Source organism: Nycticebus coucang, chromosome 22 (assembly GCF_027406575.1).
Source record: "Nycticebus coucang isolate mNycCou1 chromosome 22, mNycCou1.pri, whole genome shotgun sequence".
NCBI classification, from domain to species: Eukaryota; Metazoa; Chordata; class Mammalia; order Primates; family Lorisidae; genus Nycticebus; species Nycticebus coucang.
The window spans coordinates 60,694,346-60,720,925 of record NC_069801.1 but is presented as its reverse complement, the minus strand read 5'-3'; the positions used below and the strand labels follow the sequence as shown (position 1 = coordinate 60,720,925).

The 26,580-nt window shown below is 37.8% G+C and overlaps 2 protein-coding genes across 7 annotated transcripts in view; one reads left to right on the top strand and one right to left on the bottom strand.

The window, feature by feature from the left end:
* The window catches only part of EFCAB7 (EF-hand calcium binding domain 7), a 47,434-nt gene extending 39,575 nt beyond the window's left edge, over positions 1 to 7,859 (bottom strand). The window contains exons 1-5 of one of the 4 annotated variants that reach the window (XM_053576420.1): positions 7,681 to 7,859; positions 5,546 to 5,733; positions 1,994 to 2,205; positions 1,290 to 1,376; positions 410 to 605 (exon numbers count right to left, since the gene is read on the bottom strand). In XM_053576420.1, coding sequence (XP_053432395.1) covers positions 410 to 605; positions 1,290 to 1,376; positions 1,994 to 2,205; positions 5,546 to 5,732 — 682 coding nt within the window. In that variant the 5' untranslated portion in view covers position 5,733; positions 7,681 to 7,859. Of the gene's footprint in view, positions 1 to 409; positions 606 to 1,289; positions 1,377 to 1,993; positions 2,206 to 2,313; positions 2,336 to 5,545; positions 5,734 to 7,065 lie in introns of those variants that run through there. The other 3 variants (XM_053576421.1, XM_053576419.1, XM_053576422.1) reach the window with 3 other exon arrangements.
* A 67-nt stretch (positions 7,860 to 7,926) lies between these two features.
* Positions 7,927 to 26,580, top strand: part of ITGB3BP (integrin subunit beta 3 binding protein) — a 65,021-nt gene continuing 46,367 nt past the window's right edge. For 2 of the 3 annotated variants that reach the window (XM_053576423.1, XM_053576424.1), the window contains exons 1-3: positions 8,016 to 8,060; positions 8,956 to 9,027; positions 22,276 to 22,318. In XM_053576423.1, coding sequence (XP_053432398.1) covers positions 8,056 to 8,060; positions 8,956 to 9,027; positions 22,276 to 22,318 — 120 coding nt within the window. In that variant the 5' untranslated portion in view covers positions 8,016 to 8,055. Of the gene's footprint in view, positions 8,061 to 8,955; positions 9,028 to 22,275; positions 22,319 to 26,580 lie in introns of all 3 variants that reach the window. The other variant, XM_053576425.1, reaches the window with a different exon arrangement.

Genomic DNA, 26,580 nt, shown 5'->3' with positions numbered 1-26,580 from the left:
GTGAGACTCTGTCTCCAAAAAAAATAATAATAATAATAATAAACACAATGCAGTATAAAAGGTTCACTGTATTACTTTCACTCTTCCTTCTTCCTATTAAGTCAGCAGTTTTATATTTATCAGGCTTTAATGATCACTAATGTATGGGCTACTAATAACATTCCTTATTTCAATATGTCACATTTTTAGTCTGAAATTTTAGTTTTAATAAAATGTGAGTATAGCCAAGTCAAGTTCTATAATAAAATTTTACTACAATAGATTTTTACAGCTAAGAGAGTCTAAAAATGGTACCTAACAAAAGTTAGATTCTCATTTGTTTTATCACTGATAAGTTTAGAAGGAAAAATGTATCTGAATATGACCCTTCATTCCTGATCAAGAAATTATTGGTGTTAAATGTAAATACCTTTATTTGAGAATGTTTCCTGATCACCTTTTCTGATGAGTCTAGGTGATGGCTTTGGTACGGGTGACGGGTCTCTTTCAGGGTACCCTTCCATGTGGCTTCCAAACTGCTGACGCCTCAGTTTATTGTCAACCTCCAGTTTTTCTAGTGTAGTCTTGAGACACTGCTCATTGGTTGTTATATATAATTTACAAAACTATATGAAATAAAAAGTAGTCCAGTGGGTAAAACACTCAATCATACATTCAGGAGGAGGAGAAGGCAAATGCACATTAGTAGGCAAGGGACAGACTGATAGAGGGAATATTTCCTATTGTACTTGGTTACTCATTTTATTTTCTTGAATCAGATTGACCAGCCTCTAGAGACCTAGTGAAATGCAGCCATGATTCAATGAGGAGGTCATACTGTGAGTGAAAATAAAATGTTACACAAGGAAAGGTGATTTATTATTATTTTTTTACTAGACATCTAGACTTGCGTTTGTTCTAAATAATTTTTATGATTCTTTCATCCTAGAAAAGGTACATTTGTGCAGGGAGTCTCTATGTTTGTATGTTATGTCTTTCTGTATGTATGAGCCCACAGATTTTAACTTGGTTATCATCATTTTTTTAATGTAGTCATCAGATTACAATTTTCAGACTAGAGAGATGAAATTTCAAGTACAATGAGTATACAATATGTAAGTACATCAATGTCAATATTAAAAAGATGTGTCCCTTTAAAAATACTTTCCTGACATGTTAATTATCTTAACCACTTCACAATGCATATATATGTATCAACACATTATATGTATACATATCATAAATACATACAATTTTGTTTGTCAATTATACCTTAATAAAACTGGGGGAAAGGGAAATAAATTATGTACCTTGATGTAGTCAAATCTGCCATCAGCATTTACATCAGCCAACTTTATTATGGCATTTACTTCTTCTCCAGTCATCTTCTCACCTCTCTGGGAAAAAAATGATTTATTTTAAAGCAACATGATTATGACTTGGTTATTCATAGGGATAGTAGAAATATATTTTAATCTTTTCTACAAGTAAATTTGACTATATGGCTTCATTATAACTCATAATGAGTATTAATGTTAAGCAAGAATGACACTTAAACAAAATAAAATTTTATAATTTATTAAATACTGTGAAAGTGTGCTGAATTCTCATAATTGGATCATAGAGTCCGTAATAACTGCTATTGAGTTTAGAGTAATGATATTTTCTAACACTGTACCAAGAAACAGAATGAATTCCTAATCCCATTTTTACTTTGTTTTCCTTTTACTTATCACTGATGGACCTATCACTGATTTTCAAAGTGTTCTGGGCAGGAAGGAATTGTATAGGACACAAAGGGATTGTAACATAGGCTCAATTTTATACTTTTATCTTTTATTTACAAAGCACCTTTCATTCAGAAAGATCCGTAGTACTTTATAAATAACATTTATCTGGTTCATTTCACCTGCTCATGAAATAGTTATATTTAATGTGAGCTTCAGTAACCAAAGCTAGATTCTAAGCTGTTTTGCAAAATGTACATATTATAAAATGGTTTCACAGATCTTACCTTTGTTAGAAATTTATAAAGATCAGTGTGTAAAATAGAGCCTTCATTATTTACATCTAATTGCTTAAATGATTTTAACAGTTCTGCTTTTGAAGTAGGTTTTTCATTCCTTAAAATCATACAAAAATCATCAAAATTCAGTTTGGTGGTTTGAGGAGTCCAATACTTATTAATGATCTTTTGGGATGGATTTCTTCCTGCATGCTGAAGAGCTGCCCAACAAAACAAGTATTATTTGAGCTCGCATTTAAATGCACTTCTCTTAAAATCATTACGTATTGATATTAAACAAATATGCTATAAATACACCAACACATTACCTACAGTGTCAATCGTTTAGTGATGTCAACGTATGCCTGACTCTGAAAAACAAAAATATATATGCCTCCAGCTAAAGATTCTTGGATTATTAGTGCCAGAATTAAATACATTTCTCATATTCTCACAGTTTGGTTCTTAATCTACATGGCTTTAATAACTGATAATACTTGATTTACTTAAAAGCTTTTAAAGGAAAAAAATTTAAAAACAATCATCTATTTAATCCATTTAATGACATAAAGCTAACTGCAAAAAGCATAAATTATCTAAATTATCACTTTTTCTGGCTGAGCAAATGTAGTAATGACAGTTCAGCTATAAAAAGGAATGAAATTCTACCATTTGCAACAACATGGATGAACCTGGAGGACAACATCTTCAGTGAAATAAGCCAAGCACAGAAAGACAAACACCACATGATCTCACACACATATGGAATCTAAATAAAGTTCTCCCCACAGAAGCAGAGAGTAGTAGAACTGTGGTTAGTAGAGACTAGAGAGGGGACAGGAAGGGGAAAATGGGGAGCGGCTGGTCCATGGGTGTAAAGTTGCAACTAGATGGCAAGTAATAGGTTCTGGTGTTCTGTTGCACAGTTGGATGACTGTGGTTAACAGGAAGGCATTGCACATTACAAAATAGCTAGAAGAGAGGCTTTGAATGTTCTTTCCATAAAGATAAATATTTAATGTGATGGATACAAAACACAACATATATACGTATTAAAACATCAAATTGCACCCCATAAATATGTACAATTATCATGCATCAATTTAAAAAATCCTAAACTGGAATAAGGAAATCATTAATTTGAGAATATTAACCTCAACAAGGGATATGCTCAGCATTGCTAAGTAGTAGCCTTTAAAAAATATTAATCATATTCCAAATGTCAAATACATGCACAAAAAGTATCTACTTGCAGTTATAGCCCTGATAAAAATCAAGAATATCAACATACTTCGAGAGAAGACTATCATGGAGACAAATTGGTCAAACTACTCTTAATTTTTAACCATGTTCTTCTATCTGTGAAAGGCAAAAAAGTGGAGTCCTCTGTGGAAAATCATAGCATTGGAGATAAAATAATTAAAAAAAAAAATCTTCCATGTTCTTAACAAAAGCCCCGATTACCATACTGTCCTAGAAACAAAATATAAGTATTTTATTGAGTATCTAAATAGATAATTCCTTAATTCATTTATTAACAGAATCAGAGAAACGGCATATGTGTTTTAGGATTCCAACCCTGGCCAACTCACACTCTTTAAAAGCTGGGCATAAAAGTAGAATCTAATGAATTTGTAATTTGAAGGTCAAAAATCCATAAAATCCAAAAAAAATAAGGAAAATCTTATTTTTTTGTCCAGTTTTGAGAAAATAGGTTATGTAAAACAAGTTAGGACATATTAATAAAAAGAAAAGAAAACAGGTGTGTAACTCTTTCCACAAGTGGCAGTTTAGCGTACATATGCTTGCTATCTTCAGTAACAAAGAAAATATTGTTTTTAAAAATGTGCTTTTAATTACAAAAGAACTTCCTTAGAATAAAATTAATTATACCAAAATATGTGCTCAGTTAGTAGACATTCCGATATCTAAGAAACTGATAACAATCTATTTCCTAACAACTGATTTTAATCTCTAGGTTCAGAATTAGTTGGATCTCACTATTAAGTCTGATAATAGCAAAAACATTCTGTAACTGTAGATCTTTAAAAGTTAACAAAATACTGACCTCTTACCAGGGTTTATTTTGAGGTTTACCAGAGTCTATAACACCTGTATTATTTATAAACTGACAAAAAAGGAACCTAAAACTGTGGCAATACTATTGCTTTATCCACCCCTAAAATGGAAATGTCACAGCCCATGTTTCGTACAGTAAGTGGCAGGATACAGAAGACAGACAGAAGAAAGAGATGGCACAGGTTCACACTACTTCTTTTTAAAAAGTAGATTATCAGGAGTCAGTTATTACAATACTACAAAGAATATTTTACCAAAAAAATCAAAAGTATACATAACACCAAAGAGACCAACATTGCAATATCATCCTCCCACAAAATTTCCTAAGACTGACAGCAGCTTGATAATACATACTGTTTCATTCACACAGTCATGGAAAGCATGCTAAATTTAAAACTTAGTAGATTTCTTATCTCAGTATATTTTCACAAAAATAAAACAAAAAAAACTCAGATATTTTAGAAATGGAAAATTAGATGTAATTTTAATTAATTGGATTTCTGTTCATACCATTTAATATGTATGAATTAAACACTAATACTTAAAATTCAAAATGGAAGATTTTACAAATTTTTAAATTATGTAATTTGATGTAAAATTGAACATGACTTTAAAAATCACTTCAGTCGCTGGATTTATGTTTAAACTATTTTACAAATAATGTCTTTTATTAGACATCAAATAAATTTTAATCTCTTCAATTTTCACGTTCCCAAAACGGCTTTCCTGAAATAGAGAACTTACTGCTTATAAACCCAAAACGCTGTTACAAAAGTATGTCAGAATTTGGGTTTTAAAAAACTGCTTCTAAAGTTGGCAAAATAACTCAAGTTTCTTTATCCATAAAGTTACTGGTTTTCATGACAGTGACATGAATAATCTGTGTTACCTGATATTGATGTTTATCACTTTTTAATAACTGAAGACCTTTAAATAATTTGACACCCTTGGCAAAGACCAAATCCAGTGGTTTGGGGGACATTTGCTACCAGAGGAATTTTAAAATGTGATATTGGAGAGAAGCAATAAAAGAAAAAAAATAGTAAAACCCTCAGAACTCTTAATTCTTTTAAAAAATTTTTTTTCACCTATCTCCCAATATTCCACTTTTATAGTATACCCATTTTATATTTTCTTCACATTTTCCTCAAAATAGGTGAAATTCAGATAGTGACTTAGAATTAAGTATTTTATTTCTATTATTATAAATCTTAAAAGCACTAAAAGGAGAATTTTAAAATATTTTTAAGTAGTAATTGATGGAAGTTTTACATTTCCAATCTAGTCTGTAATAAACATTGAAAGTTTTATTTTGAAGTTCCCAGAATATGTAACTATTGAAACTGGCATAATAGCTTAATGCAGTTCCATTGCTCAAGTTTTTCCAAGAAAATTGGGATGATTCGACAATGTAATTCTAATTCCAGTCTTTCTATTAACTTTCAACAAAAAGACAAAATATTCAAAAATTTTAAATTTTACCTAAGTAAAGTTGATCTTTAGAAAAAATGTTTTCTAAACTGCTTTTGAAGACAGTTAAGTAGGCAGCTCTACAATGCATATAAAATATCTCCTCTTCAGTTAGTGGCGATTTCTTTGTTCGAGGACCCTCTGAAAATGTTGATTTCTGACTGGAAAAACCTCCATCGCTTCCTGGACTGATAGCCATTCTATTAGAAAATAATTTCAAACATTGTTTTAGTCAATGTTAGTCCTAAAATGCAAATAACATCCTGTCTTTCAAATGGGGGGGGGACTCAAGATATCAAAGTTTTTATATGTAGACGAAAAGGATGAAAATTATAACACATATATGGAGAAAGAAGATGAACATTACAGTATGTATATGGACGTAGCCTTTGCCAGTTGATTTCTAATTACATATATGTATACATACATATATCTGAATATAATTATTTTTTAAGTATGTGAAAATAGCCAAAGAACAAAGAAATAATACAAAAGAACCATCACAGGACAAAGGCAAAGCACATTATCTATTCTCTCAAGATGAAAGAAGACCTTCATAGGGTTGTTAAGAGGATTAAATCGGTTAACACATGTGAAGCATATAGAACATTGCCTGGTACACAGTAAGTGCTAAATAAACTGTAGATAGTGTGAAACTGCACAATAATGAGAATTTGGATATGATTGGTAGCTGGCACCCATCCTCCCCGGCAGGATCAATGAGATTTCATTAACATCTCGGTAATGGAGCCTCACATTTCCGATAAATGAATTTTAAAAGTCCCATTTCTAAGCACTATTATTTTCTTTATTAATAATAATATTTGGGGTTTATATAGCATCTCTGCTAAGAGCTTAAACAACTGTCATGCATTTTGTCCTATCCCTTCTCTAAGTGGTCCGTTTTACAGATGGGGAAATTGGAGGGACAGAAACGCCACCGAGCTGGTGGTAAGTGGTAACACACACTTGATAATAACAGTTTCTTCTTTGTTAATATGGATGAATGTTTACTGAGCAATAGTTAACTATGAGGTATTAAATCTTGCCGGTGATCTAACACCTTCTGACATTACTTTACCTGGGTTTGACTTCTGAAAATACATTCCAACCTAATCAACTATTTCAAGTTCAACAATAAGATGACACAGGTCGGGTCCCCTTCAGGACTCATTGGATTCTTATTCGGGAGGCCTAAATCACTTGTACCTTCTTGAATTATACAGATCTTTTACACTTGGGAAAGAAATTTAATAATCGCTTATCATGGATGAAGTACCCTATTTATAATATACAGACGCCTGCCTGACACTTCCCTATTACACCAGATTTAGAAGGACCCCACAGGGACGTGGTGTCACAGTCTGGTTACTGCAAATTGGTATCCCTAGAATTAAGCATCCGAGTTTTCAACACATATGCGTCCACGCATCTCCTCCACAAATGTGAAAGAAAACTGTTCCAAGGCAGGGAGAATGAATGTTCTCTTTGTAGCAAGCAATTTTAAAAGGTATTTTAAAGATCGTTCTTACATGCTCTTTCCTAAATAAGGTGACTCCTTCACGTGGAAATCCCCAGGCAGAAATGTGCCAGAATTCTATTCTTTCCTTTTTTGCAACGAGAGACTCAACTGAAGCTTAAATAAATATATAACTGCACCCTCAGGCTTGGAAACCTCCTTTATTTAAAACTCCAGCCCGAGACGGAGACAGGGGCCTAGAGAGTAGACTGCAGCAAACGGCTCCATAAATAGCCAGCCACACAATAGCAAGAAAAATAAACTGTTCACAAGCGCCCAAAGGGCCGAGCGAAAGCAGAGGGCCCTCGGGTAACCATCCCCACACCGTGAAATACGTTCACAGGTGATTCGGGCAACGCCCCGCCGTCTTCGCCTTCCTCTGCAAATAAAACTGCCTTTCTAGGGACACCGGACGTGCACACGCGGACCGCCAGCTCGGGCAGAGAAGGGAGAGAAGAGGCCGCAGCGCGGCCAGGGAGGGAGCGGGGACAGAGACAGCGAGCTGCGCGCTCCCCACTTCCAGCTCACAAACCCGGAGGCGCAGCCAATCCTCCTCAGCGGCTCCGCGACCCCCCTCTCGGCCGCGGGACCGACACCCGCCTTTCTCTAATCACCATAGCAACCGCACCTTTCCGCCGCCGGAAATGAGAAACGGAGCACCGCCCCCTAAACGGTCCGGCTAGGAATCCAGGAAGTCGTCGATCCACCACGAACAGAGTTGGCTTTGTTGCTCCCAATCTGGGGTTGCTATGGGCAGCGTCAAGAGAGCGGGTCCCGTGTTGCCATAGCAGGGCCCGAGACTTCCCGCCTCCCCGTTCCTCGCACACCCTCGGATCCTTTATCGCGAGGAGGGTGTTTCCGGCGGGCAGCGGGAGCTGTGACGCTACTTCCTGCCGGTTCGCGCGCATTTTTAAGGCTTCGGTTTCTCCTGCGCAGTTCAGACTCCGGCGTTGCGCAGTTCGTTTCGTCCGGCGGCGGCGGCGGCGCTTCCTTGACTCTCGAAATGCCGTAGGTATCTCCGCCCAGGTATTGCTGTTTTAGGGCCCCTTCTGAGAACGAGAAGAGTAGATAGTATGTGGGCCGAAGAGCCTATTTTCCTGGTTTTCCGAGTATAAACTTCTCTCCGTCGACGGTTTCCCCCGCTCGCTATCCTCAAACCGCCGCTCCTCCATGTCCCGCGGAGCTCGCCCGGTAGCCCGCGCTGCCTTTAATTCTGTTTCTCCAAGTCCTTTGATAGGTTTTATAAGCGAAGTAAGGTTAACAGGCCGAAGATAAAAAAAACAGTAGATGAAAACAAGCCCGAGTTATTTTTAAAGCCTTTTACTGCCCAGGTAAATGTGGTGCGTTCGTAGAAACTCGAGGGAGAATTCAGGGACTTGGGTCTCGAGCCCTGATGCCGGTTAAAACCGGTAGTTAAGTCCCTTACCGATTGTGGGGTTCGGTTTTCCTGTTTTAGAAAGTTTGTGCGGAATGATCTCCAAATTCCCGCCGGGCGCCATTTGGTGGTTGAGGGTGGCCAGGCGGGGACTCGGCGCCGCTCAAGCTGGGGTTCGTTTGTTCTCCCGCCCTTCATTCGTCCTGCACCGAAATAAAGCGCAGTTGCTGCCCTGTAGAAACTTTAAAGAAAAAAAAAAAAGTCGCTGAAGAACTGGGAGGGGGAGGGGTGGGTGTCTAACGCGTTCAATTCCCTGCTCTTCGTCCTCAGGGTCGGCCTCCAGAATAACGTGTTAGTTTGTTAATTGTAGGATGGAGCGAAATGCAGAGTAACAGCAGGGCGAATTTTTTGTACCAAATAGGACAACGACATAAAAGTGGAAGGATGTGGAGAAACAATAATCTGTGTTTATTGAATCCTTACGATGTATTCAGCAACTTACCCGTGTTTTCTCTTTGAATCCTAAAGGACGCTGGGAGGTAGGGGCTGCTCTTATCCTTACAGAAAAAGAAACTCGTCGCCTAAGATGGTGTCCTACGTGTAGGTATCAATAAATGCCATGTTTTACTTACAATTTTGGATTATGGAGGAGGGTTTCCTTTTCCCAGAATTAGGCAAAAAGACTTGTGTCCCTGTTGCGTTAGAACAGTCACCCAGTTAATACAAAGGTGCAAGATAGCATAACAAAAAAAACCCTAAGTAGGACTCTAGTAAAAAACAAACGTGTATATTTGCTTAATAAGTTATACTTCCAGAACTATATTCATGTTCTAAGAGTGGGGAACCAAAAAACTATTAAAAGTAGAACTTTCTGACCACTGACTGTCTTAATGTATCAGTAGGTACACGTTGAGAGATTTTTAAAGTAAATGTGTTGTGACGATAGAAACAATCTTAAAATTGAGGTTGACATCTCACATATATGACAACTTCTGTAAGTTTGTGTGTTTTAGCAATGTGATTTAAGACCAAATTAACAGTTAAATAAAGCATAATAGCATCTTTAGTAAAGGATTTCACTCTTTGTTGATAAACTAAGTGGTCTTTTTAAATTTTGTTTATTTGAAAATTATTTTAGAGCAGGGTTTCACTGTGGTCACCCAAGCTCAAGTGCAGTGGTGCGGCTCACTATACCCTTGAATTACTGAGCTTGAGTAATCCACCTGCTGCAACTTCTGGAGTAGTTAGAAAACATACACATACATATACTCTGGCCACCAGAGTGAGGTCTCACCTGAAGCCAGCTGCTGTCTTAGCTGAAGCCCACGGTGACAGTTGCTTCTGATGCTCATTCCATGCCCAAGGTCTCTAGTCAGTAGGTGGTGAATCAAGCCACCAGTGGATCCTTCTCGTTAGGGTAGCCAGGGTAGGTCCAGAAATGCCTTTTAGGAACGAGCACCTAGATACAGGGCCTTTAAGGGTCTGCTTGGTACTTTATTTTACTGTGACTGAGCTGATCCCAAGTTGCAAACACAATCCTTTGAACTTTTCCTCTTCCTTTCCTGATGTAGATGAAGAATCCCCAAGCTGCACTGTCTATAGTTTGGGGGCAGAGGGGCTGACACAGGCACTAGCTCGGCCACCACCACTGGTGTCTCCATGGGTCATGGGTACCCTATAGGAATTGCCCAAGGACTATAGCTTTTGTGGCCCAACTGTTGCAAATTTCGCTCTGGCAGCAGGCTGCTTTTTGTCAACTAGTGGTGTGGCTATCTAGAACTCAAGTTTCAGAGCAGAGGCCTGGCTGGACTGGTCTAAATGCTCCTTTTGTGGGCATCAGCAGAATTCTGCCCTGTACTGTGTTCCCTGTGCCAGAGTGGCCCTGAGTTTCAATGCAAATCCCACAATCACTTTACTGTCCATCCTCCAAGCTCACAAATTCTCTCTCCACTTGGCCTACTGGCTTGACACTGTACTGGGTAAAGGGGCAGGAGGGGAGCATTGCCAGATTGTCTCTTCTGCCCTCCTTTGTGCCTCTTCTTAATACGATGGTAAAACCAGGTAGTGTTATCGCTAACCTGATTTTTGGTTTTTCTGAAGGAATTTGTTCCTGCTGAGGGAAGATTGCTGAAGGTTTCTATTCGGCCAACTTGTTTTATCCCCTTCCCTAGAAAACACTGTGTAGAAATTGAAAACTGACTTCAAAATTTGCATGAAAAGGCAAATGACTTAGAACAGCTGGCACCTATAGATCAGCAGCTAGGGCGCCAGCCACATACACCAGAGCTGGCAGGTTCAAACCCAGCCTGGGCTTGCCAACCAATAATGACAACTACAACCAAAAAATAGCCAGGCGTTGTGGTGGGCGCCTGTAGCCCCAGCTTCTGGGGAGGCTGAGGCAAGAGAATTGCATAAGCCCAAGAGATGGCGGTTGCTGTGAGCTGTGACGCCATAGCACTCTACCGAGGGTGACATAGACTGTCTCAAACAAAAAAAATAAGTAAAAATTAAAAAAAAAAAGAATACATACCTTGCATTAATATAATTTTGTTAACCACGTGGTTCATGTAGTTTGGGCATAAGGACAAATAGATAAATGAAATAGAATAGCCCACAAAGGTGCCAAAGCAATTTAAGTAAGGCTGCACACCATAGAGCAAAACTAACCAAACCAAAAGGCCTTGGCCTCTGCTTTATACCACAAGCAAAGATTAATTTGAAATATGTCATAGTTGTCAGTGTGAAAAGTAAAATTTCTGGAGGGAAATACAGGAGAATAGTGTTATGATCTGGGGTGCCAGCAGATGAAGTTTCAGGCAACATACAGAAAACAGACTAAAAGAAAAATTGATAAATTAGACTTCATCTAAATTTTTAATATTTGCTCAGCAAAAATATCCATTAAGAAAGTGAATTTTCGGGCGGCGCCTGTGGCTCAGTGAGTAGGGCGCCTGCCCCATATACCGAGGGTGGTGGGTTCGAACCCAGCCCAGCCAAACTGCAACAACAACACCAAAAAAAATAGCCGGGCGTTGTGGCGGGTGCCTGTAGTCCCAGCTGCTCGGGAGTCTGAATCACATAAGCCTAAGGGCTGGAAGTTGCTGTGAGCCATGTGACGCCATGGCACTCTACCGAGGGCAGTAAAAAGACTGTCTCTACAAAAAAAAAAAGAAAGTGAATTTTCGGGCAGCACCCGTGGCTCAGTGGGTAGGCCACCAGCCCCATATACCAAGGGTATGGGCTCAAACCTGGCCCCAGCCAAACTGCAACAAAAAACCGGGTGTTAAGGCGAGTGCCTGTAGTCCCAGCTACTCAGGAGGCTGAGGCAAGAGAATCGCCTAAGCCTAGGAGTTGGAGGTTGCTGTGAGCTGTCATGTCACGGTACTCTACCGAGGGCAATAAAATAGGACTCTGGTCTCTATTAAAAAAAAAAAAAAAAGTGAATTTCAATTTTACTGAGAGAAGCTATTTATAAGACATTTGTCAGACAAAGTACTTATATTTAGAATAATAAGGAACTCTTGTTACTACTCAATGGTCAAAAGACAAAAACCTCATTAAAGTAATGGTCCAAAGATGAACTAATACTTAACAAAAGAAGACATGAATTGTATAAATGGACAATAAGCATGTTATTAGACATTTTAACATCCTTTTATAAAGTTAAATATATACCTATCCAATGATCCAGCAATCCCACTTCTAGGTACTTATTTATCCACAGAGAGAAGTGAATATAATATAGCTAAAAAAAAAAAACTCATGAAAGGATGCTCATAGAAGTTCTGTTACTATTTTTTTTTTTTTTGTAGAGACAGAGTCTCACTTTATGGCCCTTGGTAGAGTGCTGTGGCATCACACAGCTCACAGCAACCTCCAACTCTTGGGCTTAAGCGATTCTCTTGCCTCAGCCTCCCGAGTAGTTGGGACTACAGGCGCCCACCACAACGCCCGGCTATTTTTTTGTTGTTGCAGTTCAGCCGGGGCCAGGTTTAAACCCGCCACTCTCGGTATATGGGGCCGGCGCCTTGCCAACTGAGCCACAAGTGCTGCCCCAGTTTTATTCTTGATGGCTAAAAAGTAAAAACCAGATTTTTATCAACAGAAGAAAAATGATTTATTGATTAATTTGATGTATGCAACATTATGGATGAGTTTCATAATTATACTGAGCAGAAGTAAACAGACAAGTACATATTATGTGATTTTATTTACATGAAATTTTAGAATAGGCGGGACTAATCCCTTCTAAAAAATCAGAACAGCAGTTGTGTATGATGTAAATGATGGACGTTGAAAGTGCTATATGCACCTTCCTCAGATTCAAATATTTAATATCTTGATAGGGAAGTGAGTTACAAGGATGTAGTATGCATTTGTTAAAACTCCCTTTTGTACATTTATAATTTGTACTGCTCACTGTATATAAATTTTATATTAAAAAATACTAAGCAAATATGGAACCTTAGTAGAGAGGTTTGCTTTCTATGGGGATATGTATTAGCAATCCTGAAACTAGTTTCTGTGCATTCTGGGCTTTTGCAAATAAGTGTATTGTGTGTAAAGGATCCAAGTTTCTCATTTTAAATAGAGGAATTTCAAATATTGACTTGGCAGTGGAGGTATCAATAGGAAGTCATAATTTTTTATATACATATTACAGATGGGTGGATAGAAATGTTTTTGTCATATGGTACTTGTTCTAGCTCTGACCGCTGACAGGGCTTATTTATGAGCAATGACATAAGTAGCAGTCAACACATTTATTGCCCAGATTTTTATTTTTAAATACTGTTATCAACTAAAAAGAGCTAGGTCTCACTGGGGAAAAAGCTAATTCCAAGGCTAGTGGAAAGAAAATTTTTGTGTGCTAGAATGTACAGAAATACACGAGTCACGAGCACATAGGGTAAATAGGGGCTGATGTGAATGTGGGTCGTCTTATTGTCCAATCTGGGGCACTTAAACATCAAAATAAATAGTCACAGGACTGGCTTAAAATCCACTGACTAAAAGAAAGATACATGACACTATCGTGACATGAATGAAGGGAGAGGAAGAGAAAGCTCTTCCTTTGAATAGAATGCTGACTAATAAATGCACAAGAAATGATAAGAGTTAGAAAATCTTATCAAAGAGTCAAAGGCTCTTTATGATATATAAGATTTTTTATTAAACTGGAGAAAAGTAAAAGAACTTTTTTTTTATTCTGGGGATTCATTGAGGGCACAAAGAACCAGGTTACTTTGATTGCTTGTGTCAGATAAAGACCCTCCCATAATAGTGTTTCACCCCCAAAAGGTGGACCACTCCCCATGAGCCTCCCACCCCAGAAGATAACATCTTAATGATCAAAATTCCTATCACTGATATAATACGTGAACATCTTATGCTTCAAGTTATGCTCTCAAAAGCATCACTCTGTCATTTATTCCAAAAAATCATAACCTAATCATGGAGAAATGCCAAATAAACCCAAATTGAGAGAGATTCTACAAAATTAAAAACAGCATGTAGTTTTTTTTTTTTTTTTTTTTTTTTTTTTGAGATAGAGTCTCAATATGTCGCCTTTGGTAGAGTGCTATAGTGTCATAGTTCATAGCAACCTCAAACTCAGGCTTAAGCGATTCTCTTGCCTCAGCCTCCCAAATAACTGGGACTACAGGCGTTTGCCACAATGCCCAGCTGTTTTTTTGTTGTAGTTGTTATTTTGTTTTATTTTATTTTTTTTTGGTAGAGACAGAGTCTCACTTTACCGCCCTTGGTAGAGTACCGTGACATCACAGGACTCAGAGCAACCTCCAGCTCTTGGGCTTCCACGATTCTCCTGCCTCAGCCTCCCAAGCAGCTGGGACTACAGGCGCCCGGCTATTTTTTCATTGCAGTTGGGCCGTGGCTGGGTTTGAACCCACCACCCTCGGTATATGGGGCCGGCGCCATATTCACTGAGCCACAGGCGCCACCCTTGTAGTTGTTATTTTGTTTAGCAGGCGGGCAGGGTTTGAACCCATTGTCCCCGGTGTATGTGGCCAGCGCCCTAACCACTGAGCTATGGGCACTGAGCCCAGCATGTAGTCTTGAAAAATTTCAAGGTAAAGGAAAATAAAGAATGGTTGAGAATCTGTTCCAGATTAAAGAAGAAACTAAATACAATGAGTGATCCAGGTTTAGGTCCTAGACTTGGAAGGGAATTGCCTGTAAAGGACAATATTAGGAAAGTGTTAAAATTTGAATATACACTGTTTATGATAATATTGTATTGATAAAATTTTAAATTTTGATATATTGTTTACGAAAAGGAATACTCTTTTTTTTAGCCAGTCTCATACTGTTACTCTCAGCAGAATGCCATGGCATCACAGCTCAAGCAACCTCCAACACCTGGGCTCAAGTGATCGTCTTTCCTCAGCCTCTTAGCTGGATCTACCAGGCGCCCACTACAATGCCCGGCTATTTTTAGAGCCAGGGTCTCACTCTTGCTCAGGCAATTTACCTGCCTCGGCCTCTCAGAGTACTAGGGGAATATTCTTGTTTTAAGAAAAACTCATGGAAATATTTATGAGGACAGGTGTAGGGTGTACTATCTCTCTAACTTATTCTCCTGCCTCTGCCTCCCAAGTAGCTAGGACTACAGGGGCCCGCCTGGCTATTTTTTGGTTGCAGCCGTCATAGTTATTGGCGGCCCGGACTGGATTTGAGCCGGCCAGTTCAGGTGTATGTGGCTGGGGCCTTAGCCGCTTGAGCCACAGGCCCCAAGCCAGAAGAGAGGCAGTATTTGAAGAGATTGTGGCTTAGATTTTTTTCTAGAACTGATAAGACATAAATCAATGTGAAGTACTTAAAGATAAGAATATGACATCCTTTGGAGACATGTATTTAAACTGTCTTATATATGCTTGATGGAAAATCTTAAGGAAAAAAAAAACTTACCTGTCTTTTTTTTTTTTTTTTTTAATTTATTGTTGGGGATTCATTGAGGGTTACACTGATTGCATTTGTTAGGTAAAGTCCCTCTTATAATCATGTCTTGCCCCTAAAAGGTGTGGCACATACCAAAACACCCCTCCTTCCCTCTCTCTGCTCTTCCTTTCCCCACCCCTCATTATTTCTCTCTGCTCTCCCCTTTCCCCACCCCCATCGTGTCATTAATTGTCCTCATATCAAAATTGAGTACATAGGATTCATGCTTATCCATTCTTGGGATACTTTACTAAGAATAATGTCTTCCACTTCCATCCAGGTTAATGCAAAGTCTGTAAAGTCTCCATTTTTTTTAATGGCTGAATAGTATTCCATGGTATACATATACCACAGCTTGTTAATCCATCCTGGGTTGGTGGGCATTTAGGCTGTTTCCACATTTTGGCGATTGTAAATTGAGCTGCAATAAACAGTCTAGTGCAAGTGTGCTCATGATAAAAGGATTTTTTTCCTTCTGGGTAGATGCCCAGTAATGGGATTTCAGGATCAAATGGGAAGTCAAGCTTGAGTTCTTTGAGGGTTTTCCGTACTTCCTTCCAAAAAGGTTTGATTAGTTTGCAGTCCCACCAGCAGTGTAAAAGTGTTCCCTTCTCTCCACATCCACACCAGCATCTGCAGTTTTGAGATTTTGTGATGTGAGCCATTCTCGCTGGAGTTAGATGGTATGTCAGGGTGGTTTTGATTTGCATTTCTTTGATAATTAGGGACGATGAGTATTTTTTTACGTTTGTTAGCCATTCGTCTGTCTTCTTTAGAGAAGGTTCTATTCATCTCTCTTGCCTGTTGATATATGGGATTGTTGGCTTTTTCGTGTGGATTAATTTGTCTATAGATCCTAGTTATCAAGCTTTTGTCTAATTCAAAGTATACAAATATCCTTTCCCATTGTGTAGGTTGTCTATTTTTTTTTGGTTGTTGTCTCCTTAGCTGTACAGAAGCTTTTTGGTTTGATGAAGTCCCCATTTGTTTATTTTTGTTGTTGTTGCAATTGCCACAGCAGTCTTCTTCATGAAGTCTTTCCCCAGGCTGATATCTTCCAGTGTTTTTCCCATGTTTTGAGGATTTTTATTGTTTCATGCCTTAAATTTAAGTCCTTTATCCATCTTGAATCAGTTTTTGTGAGTGGAGAAAGGTGTGGGTCCAGTTTCAGTCTTTCACATGTGGCTATCCGGTTTCCACGTGCTGGTGACAAATCAAGAAGGCTGTGTGCCGGGCGGCGCCTGTGGCTCATTCGGTAAGGCACCGGCCCCATATGCAGAGGGTGGCGGGTTCAAACCCAGCCCCGGCCAAACTGCAACAACAACAACAAAAAAAAAAACAATAGCCAGGCCTTGTGGCTGGCGCCTGTAGTCCCAGCTGCTTGGGAGGCTGAGGCAAGAGAATCGCGTAAGCCCAAGAGTTAGAGGTTGTAGAGGTTGCTGTGAGCCGTGTGACGCCACGGCACTCTACCTGAGGGCGGTACAGCGAGACTCTGTCTCTACAAAAAAAAAAAAAAAAAAGAAGGCTGTGTGCCCCACACATCAGCCATCTGTTTTAAATTTTAAACCAAAATTATTTTAGTCTGCAAAATTGGAGCATTGTAGAAAATTGAAAGAACTAAATAATTTGTCGTTGAATTTGAAACTGACATTTTAAGCTAAAAAATAAATGCAGTTGATTAAACAAATCATTAATTTATATGACACCTATGTGTAATCACTGTCTCAGGCTTTGGGGATTCAAATACAAACATACTGTATTGTCTAGGACAGTGGTTCTCAACCTGTGGGTTGCGACCCCATTGTAACAATGAAAATAACATTGCGGCATTAGGAAGGTTGAGAACCATTGGTCTGGGAGTTTTAGTTTTAATGAAAGAGAAAGTTTAGGCATTTGTAGATCTCTTAACCTACCAGTTAATAGGGGCTAACGATGTGAATATCTTAGTCTAGGGAGGCCAAGAGAACACAAATAGGGTATTTTAACATAAGTGTAGTCAGAGGGTCGTGCACAGTGCTGTTGAGTTGGAGTGCAAGGGTCCTCAGTGCAAACTGGGCTGGGTGAGGGGAACATGTCTGAAAGGCAGGGTAGACATCAATGTTAGTTTTTTGTTATTTATTTTGTAAATTAGTCATACTGAAAATTGTGTAAAACATCCCCCATCTGTGATTTTTAATTCTAGTAAACATATTTGGGCTTTTTCTTTTTTTTTTTTTTTTTGTGGAGACAGAGTCTCACTTTGTGGTCCTCGGTAGAGTGCCGTGGCCTCGCACAGCTCACAGCAACCTCTTAACTCTTGGGCTTACCGACTGAGCCACAGGCGCCGCCCTATTTGGGCTTTTTCAATAGAGATTCTTTTAAAGGATATACTTAAGTTCTTCCTTTATATATATGTATGTGGTGTGTGTGTATGTATAAATTTCTGGCAGAAGGTGGTAGTAATGTTTTATTAATGTTTATATTTGCAAATACCCATTAGGGGTGAAAAACATTTATCTTTTTCTTCATCCCAAAGAACATCATACCTCCACTTATCTTCTGGGGTTGGTTAATATTTTCAAATTATCCGGTTAGCCTCTGTTGTAAGAATTCTATGGCTGGGTGGTGCCTGTTGCTCAGTGGGTAGGGCACTGGCCCCATATACTGAGGGTGGCAGGTTCAAACCCTGCCTCAACCAAACTGCAGCAAAAAATAGCCAGTCGTTGTGGCAGGTGCCTGTAGTCCCAGCTACTCGGGAGGCTGAGACAAGAGAATCGCCTAAGCCCAGGAATTGGAGGTTGCTGTGAGCTGTGGCACTACAGCACTCTACTGAGGGCGATAAAGTGAGAATGTCTCTACCAAAAAAAAAATTCTATGGCTAATTATCTATTAGTCTTGAAAGTTTTGACAGTATAAAAAAATAGGTTAGCCAATAATTGGTGAAAGTTTTTGGCCAATTTTATCATGAGAAATAACAGGATTCAACATTGGTTTAGATGCTTTCTCACGGTGAACACAAATCCATGTGCAATGGAGTGATGGAGGGATTTTTGTGTGACCACTAGAAACGTTGAACATAAAGGAGCATAGACTTGAATGAAAAGGAGAATGCAGAAAGGATATAGGAATGCTCCTTTCTTTTTACTCATTCCCACACACAGAATAGAAAATGAATCATTTCAAATACTTCAATTTACACTTAAGGACTCACATGGGATATGAATTTGGCCATTGCCTTTCATCAGAGGATTTCTAAGCATCTCATAAGCATATCAGTAATCCTCTAAACACTCTTCTGAAGTTGGAGCTGACAATATTATCATCTCCATTATAGTGAGGAGTAAATGGAAGCACTGAAAATACTAAGTGGTATTTTCATCTTCCACTCAGAAATGTCTTGCTACTTTACATGTAGGTCAGTATTACTATCAACTTTATGAAGCTTAATGAGATTATGTGATTTGCACAACCTTAGGGAAGAATTTGGCATAGCATGAAGGCTCGCTGAGTCTTATCTGCTTTACTAAGTTTATTCTTCACCTCCCCCACTCCCATCTTTTGCCCTGCTTTTCAAAATCATATTTAATCTAATATTTTACAAGGCCTTTACTGAAGGGAGGATACCTGGGAAGAGTATGTTCTGATCTGAAAGGACAAAAGGCTTTTCACAGAAACTCAAGGACACTGCTGCAAGGTTCTCCCCATGGTGACTCAGCTTTTAAGAATTTGTAAAAACTTAGCTTCCTGGAACCTTGAAACTAATGCTTGCTACCACATCTGTAAATCCTGCCAGTGCTTCAAGACCTCCGGTAAGAAGGCAGTATGATTGCTCCTTTGCCTACTTTTGAGTCCTGTAGAAGGACAAGAGCAGAGCTGGTTGGAGAGTGCCGCCATCTTGGATGCTAGTCCTCCAAACCTCTGCCCGCTGGAATAAAGCCCCTTCCTCTTAGAAACAGAGGTGTTCGGGTGATTCTACCTTTCCACTGTGCCTTACTGTCCTGCTATGCTCCGAGAACCTCACATCATATGAGCTTCTGGGGTGTCTTTTCCTGGGTTTTGGCACACTTATTCACGGGTAAAAGAGTGCCTATATACAGCAGCTCATTACTTTAATGAATGATAACTTGACAGTGATTGGGTTCAGTTCTAATATAAAGTTAAGAATAGGTGGCCATAAGTTCCTTTGGTAGGTTTGCTTTTTTTTAATTCCCTCTTCCTCAGTTCAACAAAGATTTTTTATGCACAGGACCTGAGATCTGAGTTTCTTTCCCTCAGGATGTGTGACAGTAGATAAGTTGCACAAACCCTGTTGAACTAAATGATGTTTTATATTTTTTCTAGTGTTGCTTATTAAATCTTTCTGGGATTCTTGTAAATATTACCAACTTTTGGTTGTGAGATGCCTGAAATATCTGAACACTACATTACATGTTTTTAGATTCAAATGTAGGTAAAGTGGGAGATGACAACCTATTTTAAGATCACTTTCTTTCTTGCCTTTACTATTTCCTTGGGCAACCTCGGACCTAATCTGTAAACCTTTTAAGTCCAAATGTTTACTTTTCTAAGAATTAACCATTGATAATAAAGCAATAGTATTTTGAACAGTTAACATCAGGATGGAGTTAGTGTCCTAAAAGATAGTATTGCATCTTAGAAACAAAGGATAAGAAATGCAATACTGGGCGGTGCCTGTGGCTCAGTGGGTAGGGCGCTGGCCCCATATACTGGGGGTGGCAGGTTCAAACCCAGCCCTGGCCAAACTGCTCCAAAAAAAAAGTCAGACATTGTGGCAGGTGCCTGTAGTCGCTGCTACTGGGAGGCTGAGGCAAGAGAATCGCCTAAGCCCAGGAGTTGGAGGTTGTTGTGAGCTGTGTGACTCCACAGCACTCTACCGAGGGGGATAAAATGAGACTCTATACAAAAAAAAAAAAGAAAGAAAGAAAAGAAATGCAGTACTGTGTAATTTCAGCTTTTTAATTTCTTTTTTTTAAGATCGTCTCACTTTCACCCTCAGTAAAGTGCCATGGCCTTACAGCTCACAGCAACCTCAAACTCCTGGGCTCAGGCAATCCTCTCTCAGCCTCCTGAGTAGCTGGGATTACAGGCACCCACCACAATGTCTGGGTGTATTTTTTTTGTAGAGACAGGGTCCTAATCCTTGCTCAGGCTGGTCTCAAACTCCAGAATTCAAGCAGTCTGCCTGCCTCAGTCTCCCAGAGTGCTGGGATTACAAGTGTGAGCCACTATACCTGGCCTAATTTTTGATTTATATTTTGAAGTGTTATAAATAACAGAAAATCTCACATACCTAAATAGGACAATGTATATTCCAAAGCTAAATATAAATTTTTTAAAATTGTCTTCCATTTTTATTTGTTCATATACCTGTTCTCTTGTTTCATTGAGAATTCACATTAAATTCATTTTAAGTGAACTTGTAAAAGATATAAATAATTCTTTAAACCAGTTTAATTAATCTCAAAAAAAATTTGATAGGCTAATGTGAATAATCATACAATCAAGCAATATTAAGTAAACCCTTTTAAAATAGATTAAATTTTTGTATTTGGTATTTTTACTACCTAGTAATTTTCTTAAATTGACTATCTCTTCTATTTTTTCTTGTTGCTCTCTGTAAATTAGTAGTTATTTATGAATAGTCATTTCTTGGATCTATTAAAAATGTTTTTGGTTTGTATAATGAAGTCTTTAAAACACAACCTTTTTTGGGCTGAGCGCAGTGGTTCATGCCTGTGATCTTGCCACTCTGGGAGGCCAAGATGGGTGAACGGCTTGAGCGTAGGAGTTCCAGACAAGCCTGAGCAAGGGCTAAGACCCCCATCTTTACTAAAAGAGAAAGAAAAATTATCTGGGTGTTATGGTGGGCACCTATGATCCTAGCTACTCCGCATGAAGATCACTTGAGCCAGGAGTTTGAAGTTACTGAGAGCTACGATGAGGCCACAGCCCTCAAACCCACAGTGACAGAATCTTACGCTATCTAAAACAAATAAACAAAAATACCAGTGTTCTTTTGCTTTATGCTGTAATTCTCTAATATTTTAAATAATTTAATTTACATTTCTCAGGAATCAAGAAAGTACTTTTAATGTTGCTTTTGTCACTAGGAAAACTAGTTTTAATTTATATTGACCTTTTTCTCCTCTGAGTGTTTAGCCTGCATTCAATAAAATGTTGATGACTGCTCTTTACAAGACAGCCGTATGAAATAAAGTATTATAAATATTCAGCTTTACTTTCTAAGCATTGTCACCAACAGCTGGGCATTCGTTTTAGTAGAACAGATTTTGCACAGAAAGAGCCTGGCATGTTCCTGAATCAGTTTAGTGAAGGAAACAAAAAATAGTTTCTTATGGATTAGGGACTTATAAAGACATAGAGCATCTGTTCCTTGGTTCAGTCATAGTCTGGCTGCACTGAATCATGTTTAAAGCTAGAATAATGAGCAAAACTTTTTTCACCTTGCTCATACCTTTAGCACCTAGTGCATTGTATCTGCAAATAATAAACTTTCAACATCTCTATTGAAGGTATCTGAGTTATTTTGCTTGTTAGTGTGATTTTTGATTAGTGCTATTTTAAAGTAGATACACTAATATTTTACTAAGACTTTTTTATAACATGACTTTAGTATTTAAATTGTGTGGTAGTCCTTGTATGTAAAACTATATAAAAAAGTGATCCATTTAAATACTGTTTTGAAATATGCTATTAAAAACAAACGATCATCATAAATAATTGCTATTTTCATATGGTATTCTGGTTTAAGAAATAATATAAAAGTAGTTGACAAAAGTAACTTAGAATCTTTGTTTACATATCTTTAATATTTGGCTACAATAAAGCATGTCAAATATAATATTTCTTCAAATATTTTATTTTCAGGGTTAAAAGAGCACTGAAATTAGATGGTCTAATAAAAGAAAAGGTAAGTATTTGCTTAATAATTTGTGATTGCAGGATAAGATTGTATTTTTAATTTTTAACTACTGATTCACCTTGCTAATATGAAAGTTACCAAAACACAATGTAATATAATTGATACACTATTTTTTGCATATAAAATATTTTTTGTAAATCTAATATGTGGAGGTTTCTGGTTATTTTGAGGTGCTTACTTAAAAAACAAATTCAGAAACCTAATGTAATAATTCAGTAGCAATTCATTCACTATTTGTAGAAAAAAGTAGTCTGCCACTTAACGTACCAAAAAAACGTAGAACACTGGCAATACCTTTAATCTGCATACCATAATCTGCTAACATTAAATAAAAACATTAGCAGCATTTTTATATCAAGAATGTAATTACCTCCTTCAGTTATGCTGGCATGGATTAAATGACAGAATACTAACATTGTGATCAATTTCACCATAGTTACCCAGTAAAAATAAAATTGTAATGTTACTATAACTAGTGTAAATCTAGTCGTAGCCCGTTCCTAGTGCCAGCATATCATGGCATAGGTTAGTTTATCTTTTCATTCCAGCCATGGATCTAGATACAACTAGTACTCAGTAATCTTAAATGCAAGTAAAGCAGTGAGCAAGTAAGTTGAAACAAATAGCTAGTCAATAAATGGGCTCCTACAAAATCTTGAATGTGAATGCCATTTCAAGAAATGGGTTTCATGTGGAATTTCTCTTTGGAAGACTCAGTGGTATTTAAGAAAACAGAAATTTACCATTTAAAAACTTCTTAGGTACTTTTTTAAAATTTTTAAACAAAGGTAGCAAAATACTGCAATGACAGTAAAAAAAATCATTAACAGTGTAATTAGCAATTTAGAGTACCATTATCCAACTTGTTCTGTGTGGAAGGCAGCTGTGACTGTAATTTTGCATCTGTTTCTTTGGTCAGAATGGCATTTTGGTGGATGAGTAGTCCAGCTTGAAATGAAATACTGTTCTTTCCTGTCCCAAAACTGTTCCCGGGATAAGGTAACATTATTTGAATGGAAAAGAATGGCCATTTCAGAACCCATTCTCTTCATGAAGTAAATTGTCATCAAGGCTCCATGAGCCTTTGTCTGTTTTTTCTTCACATGAAGATGTGTCAAGCCAGTGCCACAGCTAATATCCTGTATCAGAAAAATACATTGTTATGTTTGGCCCAGTTCTGTACCTTTAAACCCAGTGACTTAGCTCAGTACCAAATGGCCACTTCTAGCATCCTAGCCTTGCCCTTTCTTTGACATTTTTCTTCTATTTCCTGAGCTCTTTCTGATATTTTCAGTTATTCAGTGGAGCAAATCAGTAAAATCGGAGTGTCCCGATTTAGGTAGGAATGAGCTTAGTTGTATGTCTGCGACTATTCCCCATCCACCCCTTTGCCTGTCATCATTCTCGTTGCTTGGATCTCCCAGCCTCCTGTCTTAGGAATGGGCTATAAGGAGACACAAGGATGAGTCCTGCCCTAATCTATCTACCTGAGAGTCCCTTCCACAGGACGCAGTGGCTTCTGGGAAGGACCATCAGCTGGCTTCATTCTTCATCTTTTCATTCTAGCATAGGACATATAATATTATTATATACCCTCCTTTAAAAGGAAAACAACTTTGTTATTCAGGCCTCTTTCCAAAGGTAAAAATTGTGGGAATGGTGTCTCGGATAAAGCGGGCAGGTTCTAGGGAGATTTTTCACAAAAGTACTCTCCCCTTTTTTTTTTTATTTGAATAGTATGGTTGGAATTCCTTTGTAGCCTCCACTCCTTATGTCCCAAAAGAGGGTGATGCAGTAGGTTATAGGCTGACATACACAGCAGTGGCAGTGCTCTCGGCCTGCCCCATTATACTTCCTCCCTCTTTGCTACTTAAGTGAGGGAATAAATTCGTTGAGTGAGGAAAGTGGAGTTCAGACCTGTGTGACCAGGCAGCACAGAGAGGGAGCAGCAGGCCACTCCATGAGCCAGTGCCCCTTCCATACACTACAATTGTTTTTCTTTTTCTACAATTGTTTAAATACCCACATACTTCATGAATCTTCATTCTCATTAGAAAACTTCCTTTTTTTTTTTTTTTATTAAATCATAGCTGTGTACATCAATATGATCATGGGGCACCATACACTTAGAAAACTTTATATCTAATACTGTTTTTAATTCATGTTATTTTTGGTAGTTAACTATATTAAGAAATGTTTTAAAATAATGGATTATCTGATGGGAAAAAAGTCTAACAAATGTTAAACTTAGGGGAAACAATTAACTCCACTTCATATACAAAATTCATGTACACTGCATATTTTGTTTCAGAAGCAAAAATTAATCTGAGAAGGATCAATAGACTTTTCTTTAGTAAAGCCAAAAGCATAAAGCTTCTGGAAGAAAATATAAGAAACTATCTTTCTGACCTTAGAGTAGGCAAAATTTCTTCTTTTCTTTTTTTTTTTTTTGAGACAGAGTCTCAGTAGATCACCCTCGGTAGACTGTGACATCACAGCTCACAGCAACCTCCAACTCTTGGGCTTTAGCAATTCTCTTGCATCAGCCTCCCAAGTATCTGAGACTATTGGCGCCCACCACAACGCCTGGCTATTTTTTGGCTGCAGTTGTCATTGTTGCTTGGCAGGCTTAGGCCGGATTTGAACCCGCCAGCTCTGGTGTATATGGCTGGCGTCTTAGCCGCTGAGCTACAGGCGCTGAGCCTAGGCAAAAATTTCTTAAGACACACAAAGTCTTATAAAAGATGATAAATTGAATTTTATGAAAATTAAAAATTTCTGCTCATCAGAAGACACCACTAAGAAAATGAATATGCAAGCCATGGATCAAAAAGAACACATTTACAATGCATGTATCTGACAAAAGACTATCCAGAATATACAAATAAGCAATAAACAGACAATCCAATGAAAGTACAAAAGTTTAAATAGATATTTTACAAAAGAAACATTTAAATGGATAATTAGCTCACACAAAAAAGTGTCCATTGTAATTAATTGATAGAAATATTAATTAAACCACAAAAGGATACCACTCTCCTGCTGATGTGAATAGCTAGAGAATGACAGTTTTTAACCTAATATGGCTAAAACAAAATCCACTGAAGGTTGGTGAGAATATGAAACAGCTGGAACTCTCCTATATTGATGGGGATTTTAAATAATAGAAACATTTAGCTTAAAGCATATATATGTGTGTGTGTATTTATATATAATATTAAACCTCTATCGATCCTATAACTTATCAATTCCACTCTCAGGTGGAAAAAAAATCATATATTTATGCAAAAAGACATGTACAAGAAAGTTCTTAGCAACTTAATTCATAATAGCCCTAAACTGAAAACAACATACATATTCATAATCAAGAAAATGAAAAGCAAATTTGGGTATATTTAAACGAAGGAAAACTACTTAACATTAAAAATGAACACATTACTAACACACACAACCTGGTAGAGCACATCAAAGACATGTTAAGCAGAAGCAGCCAAATATGGGGTTTTGTACTTCGTTTATACGACGTTCAAGAATAGGCAAATCTGTGCATGTTCATAGGAATTAAGAGCCTCTGAGCTGGGGAGTAGAGATTGACTGGAATGAGATGTAGGTACCTTCTGGGGCAGTTGAAATGTGTATCTTGGATAGTCATTGCATCAGTATATACAGTTGTCAAACTCATCAAGCTGAATAAAATCTGTGCATTTTATTGAATGTAAATCATACTTTAGTGAGCAAAAAGTCTAGGGTGGAATTCATCTCATCTGAAAAATAAAAGGTTATATGATGGGAAACAATCACAAATATTTCATAGAAAACTTCTTGATGCTCTTGAGCCTGCTTAAAAAAGAAAAAAACTTCCTGAGGATTACAGTGCAAGAGTAATAACTTTATTATTAAAATTAATATTTTAATATATTAAAATTATGAAAAATGAGCACAAATAGAAAAACTAATGCATCAACTTTTTTAGCCAATATTTTACTTTTCTTGCTAATTTTTTTATCAAGGTGAAATTGATATGTCATTAAATTCATAGATCTTGAGTACACAATTCAATGGGGGGGGGGGGTAGGTATCCCTGTGTATCAAACACATAAAAAAGAGCATTTTCATTACTGCAGATCTAAGGTATTGATGAGATTCTTTCCCTGCTGTCTCTGTAAGATCACTGAGATAAGGGCGGAAATGCTATTGTTCTCCATAGCTGCCATAAAAACAATAAAACCCCAACATTATCAGGGCCTAAA